Raw genomic sequence first — 14,717 nt, 5'->3', positions numbered from 1 at the left:
ATTAATTAATTCAATTCAATAATTTAAATTATTAGTTGAAATTTTAAGATACAAATCAAGTAGAAGACAATCTAGCTCGAATATAAAACAAAATTGAGCAATATCCTAGCCAGAAACTCCTTGCTTGACAAGACATCAGCAACACAAATGGCTTAAGTTCCTAACAAATGAATGATTTTCCCACAAGATAAAAGACAAGAGAGATCATCAAAGAGCATAATTAAATTCATGCGAAAATCTCCGAGGCCTTGCATCCCTTTTCAAAAGCCACAGCTTACAGCATTAATTATAAAGAGAATCAGATTTCACTTCTATATACAGAGCGCAAGCAACCCAACACAGATCCAAGTAAGCTTTCCTGATAGCAAAAAGCTCACCCAGATTGCAATCCATTTCTCTCCTATACATAAGCTGAAAACATACGTAAAATAATGCTTAGATGATTTCTCAAAGCACCCCCAACTCCCAGCAGGACCAGGCTTACCGAACAAAGAGCCATCATATATATAGCTTCACTTGAGCTAGCTAGCCAGCCATTTAAAAGAGGATGGAGATCAATTATAAAGGAGAAAGTATTTGAGGAATGCTTCATTTCCCTCTTTAGATCCTTATTATTCTTGTTAAATGAAGGATACATACGATCGCTCCTTCCCAACCACCCTTAGCTTCTCCATCTTTCTCCCAATTGCTTCTGATACGAAACTAAAATTGCAGAAAGTGGCCAACATTCACTCAGCATAATAACTTTGGTGTTGTTCGTGATTGTACTATTTTAATTATTGTGGCTTTGTTTGTTTTTTAAAATGTTTTTTATTTGAATATATATTAAAATAATATATTTTTTATTTTTTAAAATTTATTTTGGATATAAAAAATCATTTAAAACAAAAAAAATATTGCAAGAAAAAAACAAATAATACCAAAATCTTCATCTTGCACATACTATGTTTTATGTTTTATTTTATTTATGTGATGCATGGAAGTGCTATAATATGACCATTGATCCCCACTCTACTCTATAGCTAGGTAGGTAGGTTCTACATATATAGGCCTATATATGTGACGGATTGGGGGGACTGCATGTGCTGTAATGTGAACATTACAAGACTCCTTGATCCCGACAAACAGATTGATTAGAACTAATGCAGAAGACATGTGAGTCATTTACCTTCAGAATTCTGTGCTTTATCATCCAAGGTTGCTGCTAGCTACAGCTAGGGTGGTCCAGGATTTTCACTTGTTCATTGATTCCCAACTTACCAAAAAAATGAAATTTATTTAAAGCTGTTGAGTCAGGGTGACCTAGGAACTAAAAATAGGCTGCATTTTATATATATATATATATATATAAAAAGTATCCTAGCTATCGAATATCAACAAGTACAGCATTTTGAGTCTGGTCTCGGATACTGTGGACTAAATATTTGGTTTTTTTATATATATATATTTTTTTCAATTTATCAGCTGTTTCCTTAAAGTCAACATGCATGCATTTCAATCCGTAAAATAATTTTTCAATCGTGATCACGCCAACCCTACAAGTTTCACTGCCACAAGAGCTAAGTTTGATATATATATATATATATATATATATGAGAAGACACCATATATAATTATTTACACGCAAAAACACAGCGGTCATTTCTTTTATGACATGCCTGGATCAATTCTCAACCTATAGCTATTGATTGCAATCTGATGAATTCCATGTTTTACGATCAAGATAAATTTTCCAAGTTATAAAAAATAATGCTCCCCTCACAGCACCAAGGAGACATGTGAAGCTGCAGATAGGGGGGCTCCTGTTGATTGAACCCCACTCTACTGCTTACCTAGAACCCTAAAACCACCTAACATGTATATATATAGGTATTTTGTCCACTTTAAATGTAATTGAAGTGTGTGTTCCGCATGTGCTTCAACGTGAACAGTAGGACTGCAATTCAGACCGCAGCATCACTACCCTGGAACAGTATCGAAGTACAGTGCCTGTGAAACTTAAAAACTCTTTTAATTACTGTCTATCGAAACTCGCTCAAGACCGCAATTATCATAACTTTAATATATATATCACTTAATTTGATTCCCACTCCACTAAACGAGGATCAGAGCGGACAAATTAAAGGGAGGGAAAGACTTCAAAAAATGTTAATTGCGGAAGAAGTGCAACTAAATCTGTAATGCAAGAAAGGGTGCTTAAAAAAGTCAACATATGGAAATACATATGAGAAGAAGTGAAAAATTTGTTAGAAAACCAGAAATCAGTGCGGTTCCACCCTATAATAACACATCAGTTTTAAAGTTGAAAAACAAAAGTAGAAAGAATTATAATAACCACCCCTGTAGTCTGAATAGGGTAAGGCTTTTTGTTAGTGAAATCAGGGAAAGATCGACCAAGATCATCCATATATATAATAACTCTAAGGACATGTTCCCCTTGCACCTAGCTTTATTTCTGTAGTCTCCATGATGAACTAAGTGTATCGGAGAATTCTTGAATGTAGAGAATACGAAAAATGAAGGGAAGAAAAATGAGAAAAGCTAAGTTCACTGCTCAGAAAAGCTAGTTTCCTATAACTACCGTATAATTATAAAATAATTGAGTTTAATATTATCCTAAATTCTTTAATAATGTGCTCTAAGATTGAAGAGTAAGCTGACTCTGGGCCATGAAAATGTTGCATCCAAAAACTGGACAAGGATATACAGAAAGGCTGGTTTCAGAAGTACAAAAAAAAAATAATCAATTATTGAAAATTTTTGGCGTCATGGATGATGTAAAATGTAAGGGCAACCTGTGAAAATGAGAGCAGAAAACCGACAAGGTCCACATCTAGAGCTAGTTTAATGCAAGCACCGACTGCATATTAAAAACATTTGTTTAAACAATTGGTTTACTTTTATAATCGAATGTATTAATATATAAGAAGTTCGATTTTAATTTGATCGGAAATCAAGCATGCAGTGATAAGAACACTTCAACAAGATCCAGGCCAATTATTGACCAACTGCTGGGAGATCAGGTTATAATGTGTTGGCATTGGCACAGAAACATGGGAGACGTTCTAATTAAACTCTTATAAATGTTGAGGGTAGAGACCAGGTTGCTATGTTTGCTTGTATATGTATTTTAAATTTGAACACTTAGATATTATTACTGAAAGAAAAAAAAGGAAAGAAATGTTTAAATCAATTCGCATTGAATAACTATATTTGCATCCCTTAGGAATTGAATCTCCTAAAATTGAACACCCACCACCAAATTATGATTTTGTATAAAAGATTATTTGAGTTGCAAATTGTTAAGGAATAACATAAATTCATTCTAAAACTTCACCTAAGTTTAAGTAGATTGAGATGATTCTTTAATACCTATTAGAGTTTGAATCTTATTAATATTATTCTTTTTAATTAAATTTTAAAATTTAAATCTATGATAGCTGTGAATTTATGTAAGTTTTAATTTCAAAAAACTTTTATTTAAAATGATGTAATGAAAAATAATATCAAATAGTTTCTTATTTAATAGTTTAAATTTTTAAATTGAGATGATTCTTTAGCATTTAGAGCCATCAATTTCACATTGAATAACTAGATAATAGAATAGTAATATATAAACTATTTTAATTTATGTTAGAGAGTAATATAAAACTATTCTTAAGATCTCACCTAACAATTTAAGTTATTTGGTTAAAATACATAGTTTTTTGACTTGATATTATAAAACTTTTATTAATCACGTGGTTACAAGTTCAAATCTCATCCTTCCGAGATGATTCTTTTGACAATTTATAATAAAAATTTGTTTTGATGTTGATAGAACAAGTTTGATTTACATGAAAAAGTTATATATATATAGTTGAAAATTAAATTACCATAAATTAAGTGGGATTAGATTAAAAAAAAGGTTTCGTAAAAATATATGAAATATGCAAAGATATATGTGTAAGAAGACAACAATATTGAACACCATTAGATTCACACATCAACATTTACCAACTTCTGAACAACAGATTTACATTAATTTCTTACATGAGCATACGAATGAAACTTGGCCATCCACATTGGCCATTTGGTCTAATTTCACTTATGTTTAAGTACAGATGCATTTGAGCGCACTCATAAAACATTAGGATATGCTGCACTAATTTAACAGAATCAAATCATATGCATTATTATGAAAAATCCGATTCAACCTGAATCATTGCGTTGTAACACATAGAATGCTTGAATTTTGTCCTTGTAGGCTGATTCCATCTCCACAGAAATCTCTGAAAGTTTTACCTCTAACCGCTCGAACATTTCGTTAACAATCTCCCTTGCAAAGTGTTTGTTGAACATTCCTTCCATTGCAGCTCTTATATGGTTTACAAATTCATTCATATCAACGTGTACATCATCTGTTAGCCATGGCGATGGATTTGATTCTCCCATTGTCACAATATTGAAGTATTCATTATTTTCTACCACGGACACAAACTCTCCAGGAGGGGCAGCATATGTTGGCAAGTTGAAGGCATCGACTTGTTCTTCACTTATTAACCCCTGCAATAATTAATTAGAGTAATTAGGCAAATGGCCAAGTTGGATCAACTTTCTCTTCCATCGTATCAACTTGAATTTAAGCACATCTACACCGAAAACTAAACAAATATCTTTCTTTTTGAGATAAATCGGGAATTTATTAAACACCAGGGGTACAAGAAGCAACCCAGGTGAGACAGAAAAAAACAATAAATAGATTATTATATGGTTTTATGCATAACGTGATTTACTTATCATTCGTTGCTCGACTTTTCAGAATTTTTTTTAATGAATGAAAAAAACGTAAGCCTGGATCATTAATTATGTACTGTTTATGCTCTATTTGCATCTGTGTAGTCTTTTCTGCTTTTATATAGGAGTCTTTTCTTTCTCTGTAAGACCAAGGTTCATTGGCCACTTCTTTGTGGCTTCTGTTCTTTTTTATTTTAAATTTTAGCACAAATTAATTCGGTGATGGATAGGTACAGTTCTTATATATGGATTATTGAACAGTTTTTTCTTGTTGTTTTGTTAGAATTACCAATTTCATATTAAATAATTATAAGAGTATAAGAGAATAATAATGAGCAAGAATGAACCACCTACCTTTGAATTAAAATAGTTTTCTGAAATAGTGTCATTTTTATATATATATATAAAAAAAAAGCCTTAAAGGTTTTGTAAAAGGAGCTTAAATCATTTCAGTTCAAAGTGAGTAAGGAGGAATATTAGAACCATCAACCTCATATTAAATAAATATAAAAATATAAAATAACTTCAAAAATTGATAATAAACCACCCATCTTTTTAGTCTTTTGAATAAAAATTAAATTCAGCCATTAAATTTAATATATTTTAATGCAAGTTTGGTTGATGAAAGAAAATAAAACAAGAGGTAATTGAATTGACTTACTCTTTTTGCAATATCAAGGAGGATAGATGCCATGCAATTGTACATCATGCCATTTGCAAGCTCAGAATATTCCATCCCATCTGGGATACTATGCGTGACAATCACAATGATCCCTCCTGGCACAATCTCTCGAGCTCTAGCATTCAAGAAGTTACTCAGGTCATTAGCCCATTGCACTGCATATGCTCTTCGTACTTCTTCGGCGGCGCTAGCATGGTGAATCCTCCCTTTGTTCCATGCAGGAGAGTTCTTGTCTTCTAAGCCTTCTGGCACCTTAGAGAGCCAGTGGAGTGCATAAGAGGAATACACGACATGGAGAGAGGAATCAGGAAATAATCGTCCGTAAAAAGAACCTGGCACACCAGCTGCGAAGTATTCTCTTTTGGGCGGTATAGACTTGAAGAGGGTATTGAAATCATTTGCTGGTTGATCATTGAAAAACACTTGAAATTCAGGCATTGGAGAAGTAGGGAGGTGGGTTTGGCACTTCAGCTTAATTACATCTATGATATTTTGCATAGCATCAAAGGTATTTGGACCAACTGCACATCCTAAATCGGCAAGTCGAATTGTTTTTGAAGAGGACAATAGGGATTTTACATCTAGCTTCTTGGAAATCGCTTCATCAATCTTGTCTTTTGCAACATTTGCGGCTATTTTCTGTCAAAACAGGCGTTAACTTGGAATCTTTTGCTCTTAAAAAACAAACAAACAAACAAAATTATCTCAATTAAAGAAATATATCATCGTGACATGTGGTGATAACGGTCGTCTCACCATCTTAATGACTATGTTTATCGAATCAGTTGCTAATATTTTGGTCAAATGTAAAATAAACGAGAGATTATAAATATGTAATTTCTTTTCTCTCGAAATGAAGACAATGAGTTGTCACTAGCTCTACTAAAATTAGTCTCTCTCTCTAAAAATTATCAAATTCAAACCTCTCCTTAGCGGTCGCTCTTCTTAGGTGAAAAAAAAAAACGGAACACAAAAAGAAAAGCTCATCATATATATATGATTTATAATTAATTTCGGATGTAGTTTTCTGATTATAACAATACCGACAATGACGTTTAGAGCCGTGTGTGTGTGTGTGTGTGTGTGTGTGTGTGTGTGTGTGTGTGTGTGTGTGTGTGTGTGTGTGTGTGTGTCTATATATATATATATATATATATATATATATATATATATATGGTCCAGAAGATCTCTGGTCCATGACTAATTGTCATTTTTGTTGTCAATTTGCATCTATAAAATTTTATTATTATTAATATTTCTTTGAAAAAACAAGTGTCGTCCTTCAATTAAAGTACTTCTCAAGTTATATATCTCCTTAGTTCCTCTTCCAATAATTTTTTTGAATTAATAAAAATAATCGAAACAATTTTACACAATCCTATCATTTTCTAACATGATTAATTATATTGGAGAATAATATAAAACCTTCATAAAAAATTAAAAATTTTGAATTAAATGGTTTGAGTGTTCGGGAGATCAGCCATATTATTCTATTCTTTTAATTGAATATTAATTTAAGAAATTGCTTTCCAAAGAATTCTCATAAAACGTACGTATTAGAGAATCAATATAAAACTATTTGAAGACTAGGATGGTTATTTGACAGGTTGTTTGTCTTTTCATAGTTCACTCTTCGCAGGACAGTATTATTGTTGTGAATTAGAACTTAGATTATTAACAACTGGGTACCATCAAATTGATAAAGTAGAATCGCATCTATCAAAAGAAAAAAGAAAAGAAATGACAATACAGGAACCTGAGTTTTCTATTTTATTTTCCGATCACGAAAATGTTTATGCTTTAGTTTGGAAACAGCATTGTAAAATGCGAAAAACTAAATATAAAAAGAAAAGGTTAGCTATAAGTTGCTGCGCAGTTAAGCTCATTTACCATGTTAGGTGTAATTTCTTCTTCCCGTCCGATCATAAACAACTTTAAATTTTCTATAAGAAAAAAAAAAGGAAAACTAAGAGAGGTGGAAAAAAAAAAACAAACAATAAAAGGTTGCCGGAGCTGGGGAATGATTCCTCTTTAATTTCCACCACACAAATGGGTTCAACTCTCAAACCCGAGAGGAGGGGATGGTATTTATATCGGTGTAGTAGGCTTTGATTTTGCAACTAAAATAAATTGAAGCATTAGTTAAGCTCCAAATCACGAGTATTACCCCTCCGGCCTCCACGCATATTTTTCCCTAGGAGAACCCATTCAAAGAAGGTGGTGAAAGATTTTATTGCCTTTTTTTAACAGAAACATGAGACCACATGAGTTGAGATGAGCCAAAGTCAACTCATGTATATCAAAGGCATACAACCTGTACGAATCTAGACTAGGTTAGTTAATTTGCTATAGATCTATATACTTGGCTCAAAATTTGTTATCTGTGTTTTATTTCTATATATATATATGCCTTTTAAAAGAAGGTCAAGACAGAAAGAGAGAAGAAAAATAAGGGTTTCCTCCATGTAAGTCCAACTAGAGATACGAGGGACCATATCAGCATTTTCGTAAAATATTTATTTTTCTTATTCTTCCTCAAGTTGTTTCATTTGAGTTGGAATGAGAATCTCTCGCCAAATGACTAGCTAGGGGACCAAACGTTCGACAACTGACAGTCATGCTGTAATTGAAGCCATATAATGCAGGCCATGAGGCCGCAGTTTTTGTGAGAGCCACAAATATACGAGTGTAGAGAAATTCAACTTGAATACTGTAAAACTAAATGCTTCTTAATATTACTGATCAAAATTCAAAAAAATAAAATAAAATGTAGCATATTCCTTTAGTTTTTGTATTTTGTATGCAACCTGTTTAATTTTCGAATATGTATATATTTCATAATTACAAAAAGAGCCGTCTCTTCTTATACTATAGAAGTATCCCAAGACATCCACCGTTAATCACTGAAACACCAAAAGCCCGAGTGCTCGATCTTTGGACAAATTCAATCACATTAACCCAACTAGCTACTTATTCCACTGATTAAATTAGATTCCAGAAGATGAAGATATGTAAGAGATTTTTTTTTAAAGAAAAAAAAAAGCTGAGAGACTGTAAAATTAGGCTTTCAGTATCTGTGCATGTCGATGATTAATTATGGATAATCACCGATTGTCTAGGGAGAAGTTAAAGAAGTAAACCTGAAAAAACGAGTGGTTGTAATAGCTGTCAGTGCCTAATCCACCGCTCACCGGGACGGGGCCAGCCTTCTTCAGGATTGAATCATTCACCAAAGTTGCCATGTCTCAGATTGTCGGTTGTGTTGTGTATGTTTTATAAACTATGGGGCAATTAAGTTTTGGTTATAGCGGTGCCCTTTGGCATCTCATTTGCCTTTATATAGCACAGGAGGAGGTAAACATGCACGTAGAGTGGTACCACAATTGATTGATGAGCGAACATGTTTTGATGATTAATAATTAGTTAAATTTATATACAAATCCAGGGTTGATGGTGACAGAAAGATATATATATATATATATATATATATATATATATATATATATATATATATATATATATATATATATATAAGCTAGTGGTATAGGGGTAGCTAGCTAGGGTTAATCCCAATTTAGCTCTATTTGGAGCTTGATTATTTTTTGTATTTTAAATTCATTTATGAAAAAATTTAAAATTTAAATTTTTTTATTTAAAATTAAATTTTTAATTAGTATTTTTATATCATTTTTATATATTAATATCAAAAATAAATCTTAAATAATAATAAAAAATTATTATTTTAATTCATTTTTAAGCAAAAAGTATTTTTAAAAACAATCATTATCACAAAATCAAACATATTATTAAAATTTAAATAGGCAATAATGAAATTAAGAAAAAGAATATATATGTACAGTAGAATGTAATTAAGGATCATACTTATTAATAACCCGTTTTCATCCCAAAAAAATAAATCATAATATAAAGGGGCAGATCCAGAATAGCTTTAATATCGACACATATGATTTAATTAATTAATTCTTCATAAATAATGCAAAGATTCTGAAGAAGTTTCAACCGCATAAGAAGAACACAAGATTAATATCACCAGCTAGTCTTTTCCATCGTATATTAAGTCAAATTTCACTTGTATTTATTAATTCCGCAACTTGGTGAGAGTGATACACCAGGAATTCTAGATGCATATACAGTGCTGTCTTCCTAATAAACAAGACCCAAGTGGAAACAGGCATATAATTCCTGGAGCCCAACATTACTCTTGACAAGGAAAACTTTTTTTTCCTAAATAATTTTTGTAGTACTCATGAGGTAAATATTTTAAGAATTATGGACAATATAGATTCCTCATGTGATCAGTGCATGTATAGGAGGAATATATTCATGTAAACAACCTCTATATATATATATATATATATATATATATATATATATATATATATATATATATATATATATATATATATATATATATATATATTTCTCTCTGATGGAAACCTCTATATATTCTTCCTGGGATAAAGAATAATGTGATTTTCTTTTAGAGTTCATTTGAGGTGAAATTCTAAAAAAAAATGATATATGAATAAAATTATATGAAAATATTAAAATAGAAAAACTCAATATAATTTCAGAAGAAGAAGAAAAAAGATGAGAGAGGCACGACGTCGTAGTATTCTCTCGGCAATAAAAACCAAGAGTGTATAGTATTAGGACACGATTACATGTCTATTACCACCAAAACTAAATTTCTAGACTTTTAATTAATTAATGTCTTCTTTTAGAAACTTCCCGATCGATCACCAAATATTTAAATTGGCCCTTCACTAAGCACATAGCACAGGAAGAAGACGAGACCTTCATGGTTTAGCTTTTGAAAGGAGTGTTCACAATATAAAAAAACAGGCGGATATATATATATATATATATATATAGAAAGAAGAAGAGGTAAGGCAAAAAAATCAAAAGGATATATATATATATATATATATATATATATATATATATATATATATATATATGCAAGCACATGAAGGCAGACTCCTTATATATTTATAGTTTCATCAGGGTTTGTAATTAGGTTCGTTCGACTTATTAGCTTTTTTTCTTTTTCTTGAAAGTGATCTTAATTAATTAATTTACCCGGCCCTGTCTATCTAGCCAGCCAGCTAGTATATACGTTGGATATTCAAAAAGGTGCTCCCATTATCTCTTAAGAAAATAAAAAAATAAATGTTATATATATGCTAGCTGCATAATGTGGGCTTATATATATGTGTGTGTAGTGCCAAACTGAATATAATATACGGGATTTTATATATTACATACTTTGATTGTGCGCGTAAGCAAGTAGATCGTCTCTTTGGAGGTACTCCTGATGACTGATGATAGAATTATTTTTTAGTTCTTATATATTTATAGTTTATATAAATGATGTCAGATTCTTTCATCACAGACCAATGATTGAGTAGAATATATCAAGCAGGAATCACATTGAGATTCAGTAAATCCAGCAAACTTAGGTGATCTCTTGATCCGCAAGGTGATTTTGTTGTCTTGGTTCGGAAATTATGTTGGCTTTATCTTCTAATTTTTGTGTAAAAGATACCGTGTTGATTTCAACCTCTTTATGAATTGCATTGTAAGGTGATCTAGTTATTTAATTACTTGTTTGCTATAAATACATTTTTTTTTACCTGTTGAAAATATAATAGCAGCTATTTTTAAAAAAATTTAAATTTATTTTTAAATTACAAAAATAAATTATCAGTGCAATTGTTAGGCAATACCGATCCTACTCTACTGAAAATGGTAATGGTATCCAAATCCAATGACTATTTGTTCAATTCAGTTTGAATAAGTTTTTTAAATAAGAAAATAGTTTTGGTTAGTATTTAAATAATATTAAAAATAAATATTTACTGTTATAGTTAGATATTTATAGTTCTTATGAAATTTCAACCATACCTTATCAAACACATATTATATTGATAAAGCATATTTACAATTTTCAAATACTTAATATGTCTGTATTTGAGGTTGTGGTAATGAGTGTTTTTTAAAATATTTTTTATTTGAAAATAGATTAAAATAATATATTTTTTATTTTTTAAAAAATTATTTTTGATATTAACACATTAAAATAATCTAAAAATAATAATAATAATTTAAAATAAAAAATAATAATTTTATTTTAAAATATAAACATAAACGGAATCAAAGTGGAAAGAGGAGATGTTCACAGTTGCGGCACCAATACAACCATCATAGCAGGACGTGAGAGCCATGGAGCTATGATTAATTATCATAACAGGACGTGAGAGAGAGAGAGAGAGAGAGAGAGAGAGAGAGGTATTATAATTGACGGGGAATATAAAATTTCTCCAACAAGCTTTGCTTTAAGTATATTTTAGGTTGGGCCTCTGCAGTCACACGGGTTAGTGATCCAACCTTCCGTACCAGAAGGCAGAAAAGCCCAAATGGACCAGTCTCTTGGGCTTCAAGGTATACAAAACATGGGCTCATCCAATGTGAAAAAAACGGTGGTCATGGACGATTAATTATTCCATTTGTCCAAAAAATTAGCTTTGTTCTTCTCCTAATCAACTGCAATATGCTCACTCTGTGCTAGTGTATTGTGGCATGGGCTTTGATCCTTCGGGAAATGTATATTTAAAATTATATTTTTCATAAAAAACAAGATGGAAAAATATAAATAAAAGATTGGTCTAAATACTTCGGGCTTTGATGATGGGTTTTGCTCGGTTACAAGATTTGAGCAGCACGAAGATTGGTTTAGATATGGTGGCAGGATTTAGTATCCATGCTTTGTCTCTGTGATACATCAGAGAAATTGCGTTAGTGAAATGACGACAATGCTGAAGAATTCCTCCATTGTATCTCCCTCTAACTCATTGACGCTTTAAAACAACTAAAAGAAGAGTTTTTTCCCTGTATTTTAACTCCAGCTCATCAGAAAACATTCTAAGCTTTTTCGTTAAGCGATCAAAGAATTCATCCAGGACTTCTCCTCCAAAATGTTTTCTGAATGATTCCTCCATTGCAGCTCTTACATGCACTACCCATTCAGGTATATTAATCCGTCTTTTCAGCCATGCTGCTGGGTCATTCAATTCCATTCTCTCAATGTTGAAAAATCCATTTCTTTCCACAATTTCTGTCATCTCGTCTGGAGAAGCAGCGTAAAATGGCAGGTTGAAGGAGTCCACTTGAGCTTCAGAGACTACTCCCTGTCATAAAAATTATTGGCCATTTATCAAATTAATGTAAAATTTTATGGGCATACATAATCCTAGAAGGAATACTCATTGGCTTAATTACCTCTTTCACCATATCCATAAGGCTCAGTGACATACACTCAAACATAACGCCATTTTGGAGCTCAGAATAAAGCATCCCATTAGGGATACCTTGTGAGATTATCACAATCATCCCTCCAGACACAAGCTCTTTAGATCTTGCATTCAAAAAGTTCTTCATGTCCTTGCCAAATTGAGATGCATATGCGTTGACAACCTCATTTGGTGCATTTGTGTAGTGAATTCTTCCTCTATTCCATGCAGGAGAATTCTTGTCCAACAATTGTTCTGGCAGCTTAGACAGCCAATGAAGTGAAATAGAGCAGTGCACAAAGTAGAGAAAGGACTCGGGAAATAATCGATCGTAGAAAGAGCCTGGCACACCAGCTGCAAAGTATTGTCTTTCCTGTGGGAGATTGTTGAAGAGGGTATTAAAATCGTTCATTGGTTGATCATTGAAGAAAACTTGAAATTCTGGAATTTGGGAGGTGTGGAATTGCATTTCATACTTCTGCTTGATAGCTTCTAGCAAATCTTGGACATGGAAATATGTGTTTGGTCCTACTGAACATCCTAAATCTGCAAGACGGAATGTGTTGGAAGCAATTGGAAGATTATGGAAGTCCAATTTCTTAGCAATCTCCTCGTCAATTTTTTCTTTAACTACATTTGCACTTCTTCTCTGAAAAAAAAAAAAAAGTGTCAAGTAACTCATGCTCAGATTCATGTTACCATAGACATGAGATAACAAGGCATTTCCTACAATCATGTTCATTCTAGTAGATAAATCTTGCAGGATAAGGCCATATGTATAAATGTTCGCAAGATGCAAGGTATTGAACATCACAAGTCTTTAGTTGCATCATAAAACACCTTGGAAATATATGATAGGTGTTGACAAGTAAAAGAAATATGATGAAAGTACTAGATACATGGGTTAATCAGCAACTTAACACTACCTGCAAGTAGGAGTTCTTGTAATAGCTGCAAGTGCCATCTCCACCAACCATAGGAGGCGCATCAGTGTCTGATTTTGACATTTTTTTCTGTGCTAGTGTTTATCAATCTGTGCAATATGTGGAGAAAGAATATAAGCAACGGTTCTTTACGTTATATTGATAAATCATGTCAGCACATGAACATGCGGGTGATAATTGCCGTTTAGTTTAGCTCAAGATTTGTCAGAATCATTATAGCATATATACAAGCTTCTTGGTCTTATTCCAAAGCAATCCTTTCGAAGGCACATGTTTTAGATGACGAGGGAACTTCGCGGTATGAGTGGATCGGTGACAGTATCATTAGTTTTCCCCCCCTTTCCTTCAGTGTATCACAGGGTAATTTACTCAAAAGGAGCTTAAACAGTCTCCAGTATGCACATGCGCTGATTTGCACGCTACAATCCAACATATATGCCCGTCTAAAATGAACCAAGAAGATCTCAATCCAAGGAATCTTCTACTTTATAACCGATTGATTATTTAATACAGTTGAGTACAGGAAAAGTTCATAGAACTCTACTTGCACATAGTATATAGGGATTGTGTTATATGTCAAGAACATTAATCTAATATTTTTACGTAAGCAGTGACGCCATTGCTACTTTTTTTTTTCTTGGGTTTGAATTAATAATGTTGAAGTGAAAAGTCCTGACATTAACAACATTTATCGTCGTTGGACCCCTTGACATGAAGGGGAGTTTGGCAGAACCTAGTTGGCGCTTCTATCAGTTAAAATATTCCAAACTCCGACACTGAAATGTGATCCGAACCAGCCCATATGTAGCGGTGGGCCTTTTCACATACGTCGAACTCCCAGGAAAAAACACACACACAGAGGAGTAAAGAGAGAGTAGAATCAAATAGTTCAGAAGCTGTTTTTAAGATTCGAGGCTGGCCTAAAAATTAATGTCGATACTTTATATTACGTAATTAGATGTAGTCCCTCGTATTGCTGCGTAGAATACACTTATTAAGGTA

General features: G+C 32.3%; 2 protein-coding genes across 2 annotated transcripts; both read right to left on the bottom strand.

The window, feature by feature from the left end:
* Positions 1 to 3,946: 3,946 nt before the first annotated feature.
* Positions 3,947 to 8,834, bottom strand: LOC133705101 (probable S-adenosylmethionine-dependent methyltransferase At5g37970). Its single transcript, XM_062130195.1, has 3 exons — positions 8,599 to 8,834; positions 5,438 to 6,097; positions 3,947 to 4,545 (listed from the first exon to the last, which is right to left on the bottom strand). The coding sequence occupies exons 1-3, from the start codon at positions 8,698 to 8,700 to the stop codon at positions 4,192 to 4,194; spliced, it is 1,116 nt and encodes a 371-aa protein (XP_061986179.1). The 5' UTR covers positions 8,701 to 8,834; the 3' UTR covers positions 3,947 to 4,191.
* A 3,250-nt stretch (positions 8,835 to 12,084) lies between these two features.
* Positions 12,085 to 13,895, bottom strand: LOC133704206 (loganic acid O-methyltransferase-like). The gene is made up of 3 exons (XM_062128988.1): positions 13,698 to 13,895; positions 12,761 to 13,420; positions 12,085 to 12,669 (listed from the first exon to the last, which is right to left on the bottom strand). Exons 1-3 carry the CDS (start codon positions 13,776 to 13,778, stop codon positions 12,331 to 12,333), a joined length of 1,080 nt encoding a protein of 359 aa, XP_061984972.1. The 5' UTR covers positions 13,779 to 13,895; the 3' UTR covers positions 12,085 to 12,330.
* Between the last annotated feature and the right edge of the window lie 822 nt (positions 13,896 to 14,717).

The sequence above is a fragment of the Populus nigra genome, chromosome 10 (genome assembly GCF_951802175.1).
Source record: "Populus nigra chromosome 10, ddPopNigr1.1, whole genome shotgun sequence".
Classification (NCBI taxonomy): Eukaryota; Viridiplantae; Streptophyta; class Magnoliopsida; order Malpighiales; family Salicaceae; genus Populus; species Populus nigra.
Note: the sequence above shows the minus strand (reverse complement) of the source record. Positions and strands in the feature narration are given on the sequence as shown.